Genomic DNA, 16196 nt, shown 5'->3' on the forward strand with positions numbered 1-16196 from the left:
GAACTAGTCCCGGCCGCTGGTCCCGAGGGCACGGTCCAGGAGCATCCAGAGGCGGCCCCGCTTCTTGGGTGTGTAGGAGAGCAGATCGAGCGCCGGCGCATCAAAATGTGATCTTTGACCTCGCTGCTCCGGGAGCTGAAGGCGGAAGAGGTAGTACGTGGCATTTTGGGAACTTGGGAAATTTAGACAACATGCCAGGATTGAGCAGAGGGAGTACGGAGTACTTACCTATCACTCTCCAGCCTCTCAGGTGGTGGCTCCAATGGCTTATTACAGGAGCTCCACGACTCGCGCACCGCCGCCAGGCGCCAGCCCGCCAGAGGCAGAAACAGGGCCTTGTACCATGACATGGCCAACGCCTAGCCAGGAGCAACCTCCAAGGGTCAAAGCAACCGGAGGTGCTGCCTTGTAAATTGTAATCCCGGTGACTGGCAGTCTGTCATCGAGATTCTTTTGAACCAAGATTCCTTTATCTCATGCTCGTATCCCGTTTTACCCTTTTCTCTCCCCGCAAAGGAAAATGAAACTCTGCAGGTAAACTACAGACATTCATGTTTTTGCCAGCAACATTCAGAATGACATCCAGCATGCATCAACAGAACTGTCTGCGGTATCACCATGTTTGAACAACTGGAAATGCATCAAGATGCATCTTAGCGGGAAAAACACGGAATAAGGAATCTCAATTCTCTCCAGCTAGCTGTGCACGCCTCTACCAAGTTTTTACAGCCTAATCATATCCAGCACATGTCAAGAGAACAGCCTACAAATTACAAAACAGAGACAGATTTAATCTTTTTCTAGCTGCAGCAGGATTGGCACCGCATCAGCATCTCATGGACCTGCTTGTTGGCAGGCTGCAAATAAGCCTCCTCGCGGCGATTAACAGCCGAGCGCTGCAAATCAACAGAATAAGCACACGTTACCAAGAGAGCTGAAAGTAACTTCGGAAGGATCAAAACTGACAACAAGACTTGCGTAGTGTTTTCGAAGGTAGCTGTTTCTCAAGAGAGACAGGACTGTTTCATTGTGTGGCAGGAGTAACACTCAGCAATTCAGCTCAAATACTTGTCAATTTACCAGAGAAAACACAATCTTTCTTAGCTAATTTGATCTTAAACCAACCCAAGATGTCACATGTATGGATATAGAGAATTTTAGAATCTAGATACATATAATTGCTCACAAAGAGAGATGGCGCAGGCATTATTACATAAATTGTAATACCAATATAGCATGTTATAATGTTATATTAAACAAAAGGTACATCTAAGTGAGAAAAATAGCTAGATAAGATCTGGGATTACCTATATTATGTTCCCAGGTATTGCATTAAATCATCGTCATCCAGCAATTCATCGAGGTCAGGGATTGGACTATTAATACCAATGAAGTCCAAAGGCAGTCCATCAAAAGAACTGCCTATGTACTTATCATCAGGGTTAATATAAAAATCATCACTCATCATCTGATTTGTGTCATCGGCAACAGAAGTTGAATTCCCACTACCTGCCATATGATGACTAAAAGAACTGTTCTCAACCAAAGCTTCTGTTCCCATGCCAGGCACATGACTATCCACAGTTACAGGGAGTGACTGTTTTGCAGCTGAAGTCTGGTAATCAAGTGAAGAAGAACTAAAACCCATAGATCCAAGATAAACATTTGGTGGAAAAGTATTTCCAGACCATGAATTTGTGTAACCACTACTTTCACAAGCTAAAGGCTGGTCACCCATATAAATGCTTGAAGTAGTTTCATTTGCAACCTGGTTATAGTTATTAACCACAACAGTAGGAGATATGAAGTTACTTTGAGCATCTCCTTGATGTTGTAAAGCTTCACTTGTGCTGACATGGTTGAAGCTTGTCAGCTGGTTCGCCACAGACTGCACCTCCATCTGATTTGTGTTCATGTCAGGAATCACATTGATCAAAACCTCTGACGGATTATTGATTCTTTGTGTCCCATCAACCTCAGCCTCATAAACAGGAGACTGTCCAGGACGTCTTTTTCGCTTGCGTGATTCATTAGTTTGCTTATTACTAGGAGGCGTTTGAGTAGAGTGTTTATCATGACGTTTTCTGTTCCCTCTGCTTGAGACATTCTCTTCTCTGGTCTGCACAGCTGGCTGATGAGCTCCAACGTCGTCTTTGGATGTTGTAGACTGAGGAGGCTCCTCAGTGCAGACGACATCGTACTCACCACAGCTGCTATATAGGTTCTCTTCTTTGTCCCCTATATCACAATGGTGAGTAACCTCTGATAAAGCACTGTCAACACTGCGAGAATAATTCTCCTCCTTTTGCAAAACACCCAGCCAAGTCAAGGTCTCTTTTGCAGTCATTTTGTCCTGCAAGCACTTGGATTTCCGCACATGATATCTGATCTTATCAAAGTTTGGTGCCATGTGTTTGATCACACCCGTCAGCACACCAACCTTCCAAACCTTCTTAAGGTTATGTGGTTTATTGTATGGAGGTGTTTTACCCCTTGGAAGGCCTAAATCAGCCCACCACTCCTCATTCCCTGTCGGCCACCATGGGGGTGGAATGCCCTTATCCAGTGGGTACTTGCGCTGCTGAGGACTGCAGTACTGCATCAACGCTGAAAGCAATGAGCCCAGAGTGGAATCTTGGAGATCCGTCAAGCTATGCTGGTTCATGGCTCCAATGCTCTTATCGTTAACCAACGCAGGGTTCTCGGCTTCATATTTTGCAATTGCTGCTGGCCCGTTCTTATCAAACTTCACCTGCTCCTTCCACCAAGCTCTGATATTGTCCGATGCACCACTGACAGGCTTCCCTTCCTCAGGAATGATTCCGTAGACAAACCCGCGCGCGTTGCACACTTCCATCAACTTGAGCATGTACTTGAGGATCCCGTCCTGCGCTCTTGCCATCCTCTTGCGGAGGGCCAGGTCAGACATCTTCTTCGGCTTGGACTTCTCCAGCTCTGCTTCCGCACGCTGCAGAGCGAGCTTCTGCTGCCTCTCCTGGATCCTCTTGAGCCGGACCTTGTCTTTCCACATTCGCCGGGCCAGGTCCTCGGCGTCAATCTCCTCATCGCTGACATCGTTCTCAGTGAGGTTCTGGATGCCATCGACCTCAAAGTCCGACACAACGCCTAGCTCCGATGCAAGCATAGCTACAGGGTCCATGCTCAGTAAACGCAATTACTCCACCCTAGCGAACTTGCAACAGCTCTTTGATTCGTACCATCAGACAAGGAATCTCAACAACCTGCAAGTTTTTGCATATGGTCAAAATCTAGAAATTATATGCTAGTCAGCTAAAGAAGATAATTCTTTGAGCTGTGACCGCACAGCGCAATGAGCAATACCTGACAAAATTACCAAGGTCATTGCAATTCTAGATTTTCTAGTCTTCTCTAACTATTTCCCTTGAGGAACGAAAAAATAGAAGTCTTGTGTAACTATGTCATCTACAATGAGCAATGAGAACATGGTAGCGCATTACAGGATTCTAACAATTACGCAGAAATTCAGAAGTAGCAACCTTTTTTTCTAGACATGCATGTTTCATTGATAATACATTGCAACTGCGGACCGAGAAAAGATTACAGGCATGAGGATAAAAAAAGATCAATACATCTGAAGGAAACCCTAACCCCCACCAAATCAGGCAGGGACTAATCGCCCCACGGCTACGGAAGGCACGGCAATCTGAATCCCACGCAAACCCTAGGTATACGGCGAGCAACGAACGGAATGAGACCTAGCACCGCAACAGGCACCAATCGCCGGCCGTCCACAACACGGAAACGGGGGGAGTAATCGCACACGAAATCCCTTGGGACACAAAGGGGGGAACACAGCCGCCGATCCGTACCTCGTCGAAATGGTCGCCGCGGCGGCGGCGGCGGCGGCGGCGGAATCAGGCAGGGGGAAACCTCTGGGAGGTCGGGGGTAATCAGGTATCTGCTGCTGCCTGTGGCCGGTCGCCGCAGTTTTTCTTATTGGAGATGGGAAAAGATTGGTGTTTTGGGAAAGCGGCCGCGGGGGAAACAGCGAGGCGAGCATGAACCGTATGAGGTAGGACGTGACGTCACGGGTGATGTAATAAGTGTTATTTTATAAACTGCATGAAAACTCGTTTTCATTTTCTGCCAGTAACATTGGTTTGGTAATGGAATTTTCCATCCTCCGTGCGGCTAACTCTGCGGTCCATCCTGTGGCGCGTCGCTCTTTGCCTCTGCACACTGGAATTGTGTGCACGTGTACTCCGCAGAAGATCCTGCCGCGCCGAGTCAGCAACGATGCGCATGAGGATCGTTGGCGTCGTCTTTGCTGAACGTGAGCCACCCAAATCTCTCGTCTCTTCCAGGTAGATGCACGCATGGCAGGGGTTCGTCCCACAAAGTGGCTAATGTATTGTAAGGTTTTGTTAAGACACATATTGACAAGGACTGTGTGTGTGTGTGTGTGTGTGAGAGAGAGAGCTTGGAGAGAACTTTTTATACTCTGTACTTACGTATTTATAGTGGATTCAGTGCCACAAGTATTTAGGAGCGGACGGAGTACGTTGTTTGACATGAAAGAGATCACACTATGTGCTTGGATGAATTTCAATCGAATCCACACATCCACGTTAACATCATTTTGTCAACCCTAGCCGTCATGGATTCTTACGATTTTGTGATACTACCATTGCAAATCGGTATGTATTGTGATGGTATCTTAATCCGGTAGTATTACTTATACCATCGATATTTATCATGGTATCATTAGTATCCCGATATTTTTTTTTGAATAACAACAGGAGAGCTGTTGTGTTCATTCCATTAGAGTAGAAATTTTACAGAGTAAGAAGGCCCTAAAAACGGGTTACTTTCGAGAAAAAAGAGAGGGTACAAATTTCAACTAGGATCAAACGGTGTCCCTCCCACCTGGATGACTAGTGGGATAGGCGCTCCTGCGGTTCTCCAGACATCTATCTCCTCTAATGTTTTTCACCTTGGATACAAGCAGTGGCGAAGCCAACAGGGTGGAAGGGTGGGGCCCGCCCCACCCTAAAATTTGGCCCAGCCCATATGTCTTATATGGAAAATAAGGAGAAAAAAAAAGCTCAGCCCAAGTAAGGTCTGCCCCACCTAAAAAATGGGCTAGATTCACCACTGGATACAAGGTCATACCGGTGTGGCAGCTGAAGACTAGAAGTTATCTCAGAGTTGCAAGGTGAACTAAGTATTTAAATAACATGGCTTCCATTACTTTGTGCGAGATGAGTGTAAAAAGGTGATTCTACATGAAAGAAACAAGTCAACTAGCTTCCAAGTATACGATCCTGCTCTTCTATTATTTTGTGATTTCGTAATTAGTTATGCTCATATCATGCATTAGGTGTCGGCTAATATTTAATATAAAATGCAACAGGTATATGGTCGGCCTCTATAAATACATAGAATATACTCAAGATTCAAATTAATAATTAAATTTAAATGCATTTGAGGAATTTAAATATATGCATGTACTTATTTAAAAATAATATCTCATGTCATCGTGATACTACGGTATAATTATACAATGCGATAGTGCTAACAAGAAAACGACGCTTCCTACTATCCCAATACTTATAGATGGAAGCTTTCGAAGTCCACACTTTAACAATAGGTGTAGCCTAAAATGAACTTCAATGTGGTTGAACATCTAGTAAAGTCATTTGAACTTCTAATATTGCTACTTTTCTCGTGTGTTTGAATTTTCTAGAGTTTTGCCAAACTTAAGTTTGTCTCCATGTACATTACCAGGGTTCATTGAACCTGGTCGCCATTGAACTCGGCAACCAGCAAAGAGTCTATGTTCAATGTATCTTTATCGCGCAGCATATCCATTCCATTCTGGGCGTCTGGCCCATGGTTCTATCCGATCCACAAGCGTCTTGCCCATAATTTTATTCGAATAATAGAGTATATATTAGGCCCAGTAGATGAGAGCGAAAGAATAATGATCCCTATGTATCGGGAATCTAGGCCCAGGCTTGTCATATTCCAGTCCAAGCGGTTAAAGTTTGGCCCATAATTTCTTGACGTGGCAATTTCCACGTCTTCATACATCTCACGCAGTCCACTAATAAAAGGGTTTTTTATATGTTATAATTTGAGAAATCATTTTACTCTTATTTATATAGATATAAAAAAATATCATATGTGTTGTAAGAGCTAAAATATTCACATTTATAATCATAAATGCACCCAAGTACTATATAAAAAGATGTCTATACATATTTAAAAACATATGCTATAAAATCATGTTTTCTATACTAAATAAAAAAATTATGTTTTATCAAACAAATATTCATAAAAATTTAAAAATATTCATACATACACGAAAAATGTTACTACCTCCGTCCAAAATTAAGTGGCTTAGTTTTCTTTACATACGGATGTATCTGAAACAACACTTGTTTCTAGACAGAGAGAGTATATGCGGTAGGAAGAAAGAAATGATAAAATGAAATAGAAAGGAAAATGAGAAAGGAAAGGCAATACTTAAAAAGGAGGCGATGGAAACAAATACTCCCTTCAATTCCATGAAGGTTGTCTAAGATTTATTAAAATTTAGATGTATCTAGACAATAGCATCTAGATATATCTAAATTTTGACAAATCTCAAAGACTCAAACAACCTTCGTGACACAGAGGAAGTATGTAACAATCGAAAGAAAACCAAAGGGAACAATGAAAAACCTAAAGGAACATGCAAGAACAAAAAACTTACGGAATGCACGATATGAGGGTCATCTCAAGAATGTTGCGGCCTTTCTGTGAAATGACAATTAGGACCATTATTATTTTTTAAAATGTAATATAACTAGAGCATAATTTACTTTACTATATAGCCTCAACATGTGTTATTTCATACAAAATGAAAAAACAAAATAGTTAACACTAAAAAAGTGAAGTAACACGAGACAAATAAACTTACGGTTGAACTAATGTAGAGAAAGAACCCGTTGACCAATCAACCAACTCATGAATTGATCGATCAAGTATCGACTTAACAAGATTGACCACCGAGCAATGATTTATGCAGATTGACGGATCACTGATGAATGATGAACTGTAAGAAAATCGGTGATCATAACATTCTGGCTCGATGATCGGTGGGAATTCAAAAAATAAGCACATGTATAATAATCATGCAAATGTAATGATTGGAGATATGGATTGGTCTTATATAGTTGCATATTGTAAGATTAGTAAAATATATTTAAAAACTAGATAAGAATGCACCTCATCGATTAATTGTTTCCTTCTAGCTATAAGTGAGTCACATGGGCTGGTATGAACCTATTTTCTTTTTCTATGGCAGTTAACCTAATACTTATATACAACAACATAAATATATTATTTGAGTGGTGTTTAGGTACATGGGACTATGGGAGCATATACTCCCTATATTTTGAAATTTAAAAAATTAAAACAAAAAAATTGCACATACATTTTCACGTGCTACACATCACAAAGTCGTTTCATGAAAAATCAACTTGTCGTTTGGTGTGTAACAAAATACAAGATTTAATGCTAAAAAAATAAGGCTTTTCAGATGATAAATTTTCTCTTTTTTATATAGACCACATAAGAATATTGGTTCCTCACAAAATTTGACGAACACTACATGTAGATTTTTTTTTGTCAAAAGTTTTAATATTTTAAATTATAGTGTTTTGGTAGAGCGAGCATATGCACTCGGGAGCTGAATTAATTTCCATTTCTTTATTAACTATATACATTCTTGCGAACATTTGTCTGCAAAAAGTACAATGTTGACATTCTTTTCTGACGGGCCCACCTTTGCGATACTCCACCGTCCCACTTTCTCGCTGGCCGTTCAAGCCAAAATATCTTTAGTGGAAAATATCTCACATTTACTAGGAGCGAGGGCAAAAGCGTAAATCCTTCTCGACCGTCTCACATCCGCGTCCAAGTATCTGTGTCCAAAATATCTCAAACCTACTAGGAGTGAGGGTACAACCGTAAATTCGGTAAATCCACCTCACACTGCATCCGAGTAAGCAGAGAACTGCCCACGGGCACCCCGAAATATCTTCTCCTACGCTGTCCGTTCCACGGCACCTCCGCTTTTGCGCTTTTCCCACGGCTCAGCCACTCAGCAATGGACACCGGCGAGCCGGCGGGGGCAGTGGTAGCGGCGGCGGGAGGGGAGAAGAGGGCGGCGCTGCTGCGACAGATCACCGAGGAGGGGGGCTTCGCCTTCGTGGCCTCCGCGGAGAAGGCAGCTGCGGGGGACCTGCGCGCGGCGGAGGCGGCACGGGAGATGGCCTGGGAGCAGCTGCACTCGGGGCCGTGGAGAGGGGTGGAACCCGCGTGGCGGGACGCCTACGCGCTCGCCTGCCTCCACGTGGCCAGCATCCGGGCCGCCGACGACCGCCGCGCAGCGCTCAGGGCGCTCGACATGGGCCTCATCATGGGCGGCGACCTGCTCCGCGCGGAGCTCGAAGCTGCCATCGCGCGGGTCCCGGCTTACATAAACGGCGATAGCAATGGCGACGGCAATGGCATAGATGCGGAGAGGTGGATGGAAGGGCTCAGTAGGAACAGAGACATCGCCGATGTGAGTATTTCTATTGACTTGCCGTCTTTCTAAGATTTCGTCTCTGGTCGTGTGAGACTTGTGTGAGTTTTTATGTCGATTGGTGCATGAAAATGCAGTGCTAAAATTAGACTGAAAGATGTGACGGATTTTGTACCAACGTACCGGTGGTATGCTATTAGGGAAAGTTGTAGTTGAGCTGGGGTGTACCCTGTACCCACAGTCCCACACCCATCTATTTTGGGTATTGTTTTCCGACATTAGAATTACTGAGTATAACGAAAAAAAAATCTAGGAAAAATCATTAGTGCACTGCAAGATTATAAAATGTCACAAGAACATAATTGGAAGGAACCTTGCACATAGAAAAATAACAGGTGGTAACAATTAACAAATATATGTGAATGGGTGTTTTGTATTTTTGGTTTCTCCCAAACTGTAGATGCTCCTGGTTGAATAATTTTTTTGGAAAAAATAGTAAAAAAATTAAAAAAAATCTGAAATTTTTGGAGAATGAATATGAACAAGTGTTCTAACTATACACCAAAAATCTCCGGAAAAAGACATATGTAGTGGTCTGTGCAAAAAAGACAAATCGGAGTGATGTAAGAAAACAAATCTAGATATTTCAAACATCATCGCATTTTGTCTTTTTTGCACAGACCACTACACACATCTTTTCTCGGAGATTTTTGGTGTGAAGTTAGGACACTTGTTTATGTTCATTGTCGAGAAATTTCAGATTTTTTTGAATTTGTTTACTATTTTTTTTATTTTTTATTCAACCAGGAGCATCTACACCCAAGTTCAGAACTAGTTTTTCGGCCAAACATAACTTTAGTTAGTAATCATACTATGTACTCTTTTCAGTTTTTTTAATATAGTGAAAATGTCTTAAAGAAGTGAGTCTGTAGTCTGTACATACACCCCAGCGGCCAGATCGAAGGTGAATTGGTTGGCCAAGTGGTTCATGTAAGTTTATATTTCTTCAAATTAACATTCACCACATCGATGGCTAGGAACCTTGAGTGCGCAAGTTGCAGGCAGTGTTGCGTTGCTATGAGAAGCTAGCATCTCGGTTCCCTAAGCTTGTGCAATTGGGCCTATTTGCGTCCCCATAATTTATTTTATCAGTTCACAGATGCCTGAATTCTGTGTGCTGAACAGGTTAGTCATTTAGGCAGACAGTGGGATGTGGCAGATGGACTTGTTTCCATGTATAAGGATGATATATTAAGTGTAAAGAAGTATTGGAAGCTCCGACACCTAGCACTGGAAGTTTGATGACCTGCTAGATTATTTCCGGTTGAGAGACCTTCTTTTTTCCGAGGGTACGCCAAAGGCGAACCAGATCTTTATAGGAGAGAAACAAAATTGTACAAGAGCCGTCCCTTAGCCGCGAACAGCAAGGCTGGAAAACTCCACACACACACACACCGCCCTAAAGCCTACTATCGCGTCACCAGAAGCCTCCCTCCTGGTCTTGCCATCTTCCAAAGGGTGAACTCATCTTTGATCCGCACAAGGAGCTGCCAAGTTGTACACTGCAGCGGGGTATTGCCAAAAACTCTAGCATTCCTCTGTTTCCAGATTAGCCAGGCAGTGAGAATGACGAGGGTGTCGAAGCTTCTCCTATCTTTCTTGCGCACCAGATCTCCTGTGGTGCTCCACCACGACTCGAGGGAACTATCTCTGTTTGGTTCCAGGATATTCAGACCTGCTGCCATCAGGCACCCGAACCAAACCTGACGTGCATATGGGCATTGCATCAACACATGATCAAGGGTATCCAGGGCCGGCCCGAGGGGGGGGCGAGAGGGGCGGGCGCCCCGGGCCCCGGGAACCAAGGGGGCCCCAAATCCCATCTAGGTATGTATATGCTATGGCGGGCGGCAACGCCATTAGAGAAAGTTCGAAGGAAAATTCTGTGCACAGTACAATTAAGTCGATGAACAAGACGAAGGGTTATGGACTGAACCAGATCTTAGGCCCTTTTTCCTTTATACTTTGATGGGCCTTATTAATTTAGATAGCTTCGTTTTTCACCTTTAGTCAGGTACAACCGTAGATGGATTAAACCATGTGTGGCCCATGGGTAGACCGATCGATCCAAAACAAAAAAAAATCCAGCAGGGGATTCTCACGAAAGATGCAACAAATGTACGATCTTCCTGCTCAATAAAAATGACTCATTTTCCTGCTCAATAAAAAACGGCGCATTTTCTTTTTCATCGGACGTTGATTTCTAATACTCCATATGTCCCAAATTAAGTGATTCGGATTTTTTTGTAGATTCACGTGTATTTAGACGTGTTTAGCGTATAAATATAGGTGAATCACAGCAAATCGGAGTCACTTAATTTGGGACGAAGGAAATAGTTCGCAAAGCTTAAATGAATAGGTATGAAATTAATTTTCTCTTTATATTGGGCATCGACTGTTATCTGGACAAGAGCGGGAGACGACTAATTGATGGCCCTATGGTTGCCATAAATGCCACATCGAGAGGTAAGAGGCTAAGTTGCCGAGAGGAGACTTCGCAAAATTCTTAGACATTGTGGCAAAAAGGTTCGTGCAGAATCGACATATATAACATTAGAAGAAATATTTAATACAACCTGTATAAATCATTTGATATAAATATTCTTTTAAGTGTTTTGTTATAATTTTGTACCCATGTATATATTACTATTTCTATTCTATCCTTATAACCCCGATCGAAAACTTTATCGATTAATAAGAAAGAAAATGAGTTGACTAGCACAAATATATATCGATAAGAAAATATCTATAAAGTTTTATAATAACTATGCTTTCGAATAATTTAGATGTTTACTGTTAACTGTTATTATATATTAACAATGTTTTAAAATTATTTTAATAGTTATATTATGGGCCCTTAATTGTAGTTTTGCCCCGGGCCCTCGAAACTTCAGGACCGGGCCTGAGGGTATCGTCCTCCTGAAGACACGAGTAACAAGCAGATGATTGATCCTGTAATCCATGCCGAAATCTTCTATCCGAAGTCCATAGGGGATATCTTAACGCGAGCCATCCGATGATCTCGCACTTCGGCGGTGCGAAAGAGCTCCAAAGCGGCCCATGCATACTGAACCCCGCTTCCCCCAAGCATAGCAGCCTATAGGTATTCCGGTTGAGAGATCTAAGGGGCATGAAGCATAATAGTACTCAGTTTGGCAGTTTCAAGTGGAATATACTCTGTCAGGTCACGGATTTCTGGATAAAAGTGATGTAAGCCCTAATATGTAGGGATACTAGTCACGCAATTGGTACCCTTGTAGTAAAAATGTAGCTTGACATAGGGTTTCTCTATATACCAGTCCACTGTGCATGCAGTTATGACTCCGTATTCTCAATATTTGTGATATCTAGCAGTACAGGCATGCTCTGTTTGTTCTAACTGCATACACATGCATTTTCTCTAAAAGAAAATTCAGACCTATACATACGTAAAAGATTTGTGCAATTATAGGCTTGGAAGTTCAAAGTGTGAATAATCTAGCTGCACATTTCGAAATCTAAAATCATACTTCTTTTGCAAATGTAGGTTTGGCAATGCCCAACTAACTCAAAAACAACAAATAAATTAATACCCATATATACGTAAAAATTCTACCACACGCAAATCTCAGAGCAAGTTCAGAAATTTGTGAAAACAAAAAATGTCAGATCCCCACTAGTCAATTTAAATGACAAAAGCAAAAGATTATTTTTCACCCCAACCAAATACAAAAGTCTGGAGCCTAGTCCCATGGTTAGCCACTATCAATTTAGATTAATGTCCGAAATCCTTGATATTAATCATTCGAAAATAAACTATAACTTAGAAACATGAATAATTAGTCAAATTAAATTAAGTTTGGAGTTGCACAAAATTAACGGGCAGTCTAGGGACCGGAGACTGAGATTTTGTGCGTGCATACGTTTTGTTTTTTAAAAAACCAAGAGTTAAAATAATCAATCAAATGGAATTTAGTCTTATACAAAAATGAATTATTTGTGCAATTTTAGGATCAGAAGTGTGGAATGACCCAGTTCCACATGGATTATGGACTACCCTGTAATCTCTCTGATTTATCTATTATGATAATGTGTTTCAGGTGTTCAAAGTTCTGCCGGTGAAATCCTTATTGTGTAAGCAAATCGAGAGGCGGACATGCATTTCTTTGGAGGCATTTATACATGATTACTTTCTACGTGAGTCCCCTGTTATACTCAGTGGCTGCATTGATCATTGGCCTGCGAGGACAAAATGGAAGGACATAAAATACCTAGAGAGGATAGCCGGAGATCGTACTGTTCCTGCTGAGGTGACTACTTACACAGTTACACTTTATAATTGACCTATCATATAAAAAAATCAATTCTAACATTTTTCAATTTAAAAACATATGTATTGTGATATTCAGTTTGCCTTTTTCAGACATTTTTAAATTTTAAAAATAATGATGACGTTAATTGGGAAAAAATATATGAAGTTCCATTCAAGAAGTGCATTAAATGATTAAATCTGATTCTACAGTAAATTGGCTGGTTTCCAGCAAGTGGCTCATATACTCAAATTCCATCTTCAGGACTTCAATCCAGCTTATCTCAGGAAGTATTTATTATTGCATTTTCTTTTCTATTCAGCATTTGTCGTTCTTATTATATGCCTTGAATTCGTGTGTAGGATATATTGTTGAGATGTGCAATCTAAACTAGTTTAAAATTTCATGTTAAATGCAAGTTAGAAAGTAGTATTAAGCCTTGCAAATTAGAACACATGGCCGAATTTATCTCTTTTGAACTGACTGCATCACATGATTTTACATATGGGTACTGGCATCATGCCTATGTTATGTTTTAGGTTGGATTAGTTTCTTAACTGTCAACATTTGTATTGGTATAAATCAGCTTTTTTAAAGCATCCTTCTGCCACAGTTTTTCTTTAGCTTTTTGTTCTTATGTTACTGACCAAGCTTACATTTGTAGCATCTTTTTTCGCATCTACTAGTATTGTATGTGCTTTTAAGAAATATCCCTGAAAAAAATCAGCTTTAATATCTAATATTCTAATATCTTTGAAGCATCTGCGTGAAATCTTCTTTCTGTTCGTGTAGTTACATATATGCTTGTCGGTTGACTACTGTTCAGTTAACAATTCATTTGTATTACCAATAGCTTCTTTGTTGTCCGTAAGAGCAACTTGTCTAGTATGAGTTAGGTTTTTTTTGGTCGAATATTATTAGTATGCATCTTTCTCTCTTCTGTTACATAAGTTCTCAGCACACTGGTGTAACTAATGGTGTCTCAGGTTGGGAAAAATTATGTTTGTAATGAGTGGAGACAGGACCTTATCACATTTTCTCAGTTTCTTGAGAGGATGTGGTCACCTGATTGTTCTGCAAACAAAACTTATTTAGCTCAGCATCCATTGTTTGACCAGGTAACCTATTCCTGAGAAACTTGATTTTCTTTTGAATATGTGAAGTTAGCAGTTATTGAACTTTATTTAATGATATTTGGCAGATCAAAGAGCTTCGTGAAGACATAGTGGTTCCTGATTACTGTTATGCTGGTGGAGGTGAACTGCAATCGCTCAATGCTTGGTTTGGACCTGATGGGACTGTAACACCATTGCATCATGACCCACATCACAACCTTTTCGCTCAGGTATCACAGGAGTAGTTCTGTGGTAGTTATTTTGAGTAATGCTGATGCATGATAATCAAACATGTGGTACTGCAACTACAGTTATGCTTCTTTCTATGAAAAATTGTAATTTTATGTTCCCTATATAAAGTGTTCCTCTCTGAAATATGGGTTTCAACTTCAAGAAAGGGGCCTATGTGGGACTGCAAACTTAGGTGCAGTCAAACAAGATTAGTGGATGAGACTATGAGGGGCTGGTGGATTAGATTAGGTGGGTTTTGAGAATTTTGGAACCATCAATATTTTTACCATGTGATGAGGATTACTTGGAAATTAATATCATGGAACCCTTAACCTTAAGTTCCCAAATCGGATCTATTCTTATCTAACCCAACGATCTCTTGCTCCTGCATACTTTACACGCATGACTGCACCTACATACAAGTTTTCACTACATAACGCCCCCTTTAGGAAATAGATCGAACTAAGTTGTCTTGCTCTTTGCTGTTCCTCTGTTCAGTAGGCAGGCTTCCTGCTCTAAAGAAATGAAGAAGACCAGACAGTCAAAGCGAGCTAGGTGATTCATAATTTTTAAAAGCCACTAAAAGTGCGTCAGCGTTTTTTTGTTTATTTAATTTTCTTGTGGAGCTTTTGCTAAACCTAGGTTCGGCTGCACCAACAAATAATATACGCACAAGTGGGCTGCACCTGCACATGCACCAATATGCTGCAAACTTGTTCAATTCATATTTCTTACACTTGAGACACATGTTAATCACAGATTTAAAAAAAATGAGAGGGAGGGGCTTATTGGTATGTTATGTTACTTGCATGCTGCCAATGGGGCCTTCCCTCTAAAAACATCACTTGCATGCTCAAATCAAGGGTTGGGTCGTGAGATTCTTTAGTGCTGATTAACCTAGGTTCAGAAAAACATTACGCTAATTTAAATGTGATCCACAAAATGCTGCTAGTTGGCACCTATTTAACTTAGCTAGTAACTAATTATGTTCAGCTGCTTACTAACTGTGACAATGGAAACAACATATTTCATCTAAGTTCTAAATAAGTCTGATATCTCTGGCTGTTTCTTACTGACAGGTCTTGGGCAGGAAGTATATTAGACTCTATAGTGCTTCCATCTCTGAGGATTTGTACCCTCACATGGAAACTGTGCTAAGCAATACGAGTCAGGTGCGTGTTCTGTGTCAGATAACAAGCATTGGTTTGAACAAATGATTTGTCAACATCAATGATCTTCGTAGTCTAGAGCAATATATGAGTGAATATAATTGGCAGGCCAAGAAAATAAATAAATGTTCCCTTTACTTGCCTTTCATTATTTTCATCCATGCACAAATTTGTTCCAAATCTTCTTCGAACAACCTTGATGCTGAGATTCTGAAAATAGAACAAGTTTGGTAATCAATGTTGGACTACGTAGCAGATTTTCTTGTGGTCCTCCTGTTCAGCCGTGCTTTGTAACTGTCCAAAAGATCGATGTCCCTCATGCCCTAAAGCTATGTGCTCTATAATTTCTTTTGCACAACTAGACTTGATTGAAAGATATTGATTTTCATGAGACTATTGTACACACAATGTCTCTGCAGGTTGACCTTGACAACATTGATGTAAAGGAGTTCCCTAGGATGAAAGGTCTTGAATTCATGGACTGCATACTGGAGGAAGGTGACCTGCTTTACATTCCACCAAAATGGTGGCATTACGTGAGATCTCTTTCTATCAGTTTCTCTGTTAGCTTTTGGTGGCGCACGCCAATTCTTCCTTCAGAGGGTTCGTAATGTTATTGTTGGGACCATTCATGATGTTTCTATCATCAGGTGGTAGGAACTTTTTGTGAAAAAAATAATCAAGCCCATGTTTCATGATCCACTATTGTTTGGGTAGCATTGCTACATTGGGTGTATATCATTATTTTACGACAATGATTTAAACATTTGACTAC

The 16196-nt window shown here is 41.0% G+C and overlaps 2 protein-coding genes across 2 annotated transcripts; one reads left to right on the forward strand and one right to left on the reverse strand.

Moving 5' to 3' along the window:
- Window positions 1-1306: 1306 nt before the first annotated feature.
- On the reverse strand, window positions 1307-4013 carry LOC124693382 (ETHYLENE INSENSITIVE 3-like 3 protein). The gene is made up of 2 exons (XM_047226893.1): window positions 3852-4013; window positions 1307-3242 (listed from the first exon to the last, which is right to left on the reverse strand). The coding sequence occupies exon 2, from the start codon at window positions 3158-3160 to the stop codon at window positions 1313-1315; it is 1848 nt and encodes a 615-aa protein (XP_047082849.1). The 5' UTR covers window positions 3161-3242; window positions 3852-4013; the 3' UTR covers window positions 1307-1312.
- Window positions 4014-8122: 4109 nt separating this feature from the next.
- LOC124693484 (lysine-specific demethylase JMJ30-like) lies at window positions 8123-15956 on the forward strand. Its single transcript, XM_047226981.1, has 5 exons — window positions 8123-8596; window positions 12697-12906; window positions 13893-14024; window positions 14108-14251; window positions 15332-15956. Exons 1-5 carry the CDS (start codon window positions 8138-8140, stop codon window positions 15467-15469), a joined length of 1083 nt encoding a protein of 360 aa, XP_047082937.1. The 5' UTR covers window positions 8123-8137; the 3' UTR covers window positions 15470-15956.
- Window positions 15957-16196: the final 240 nt, after the last annotated feature.

This window comes from Lolium rigidum, chromosome 1 (genome assembly GCF_022539505.1).
Source record: "Lolium rigidum isolate FL_2022 chromosome 1, APGP_CSIRO_Lrig_0.1, whole genome shotgun sequence".
Lineage (NCBI taxonomy): Eukaryota > Viridiplantae > Streptophyta > Magnoliopsida > Poales > Poaceae > Lolium > Lolium rigidum.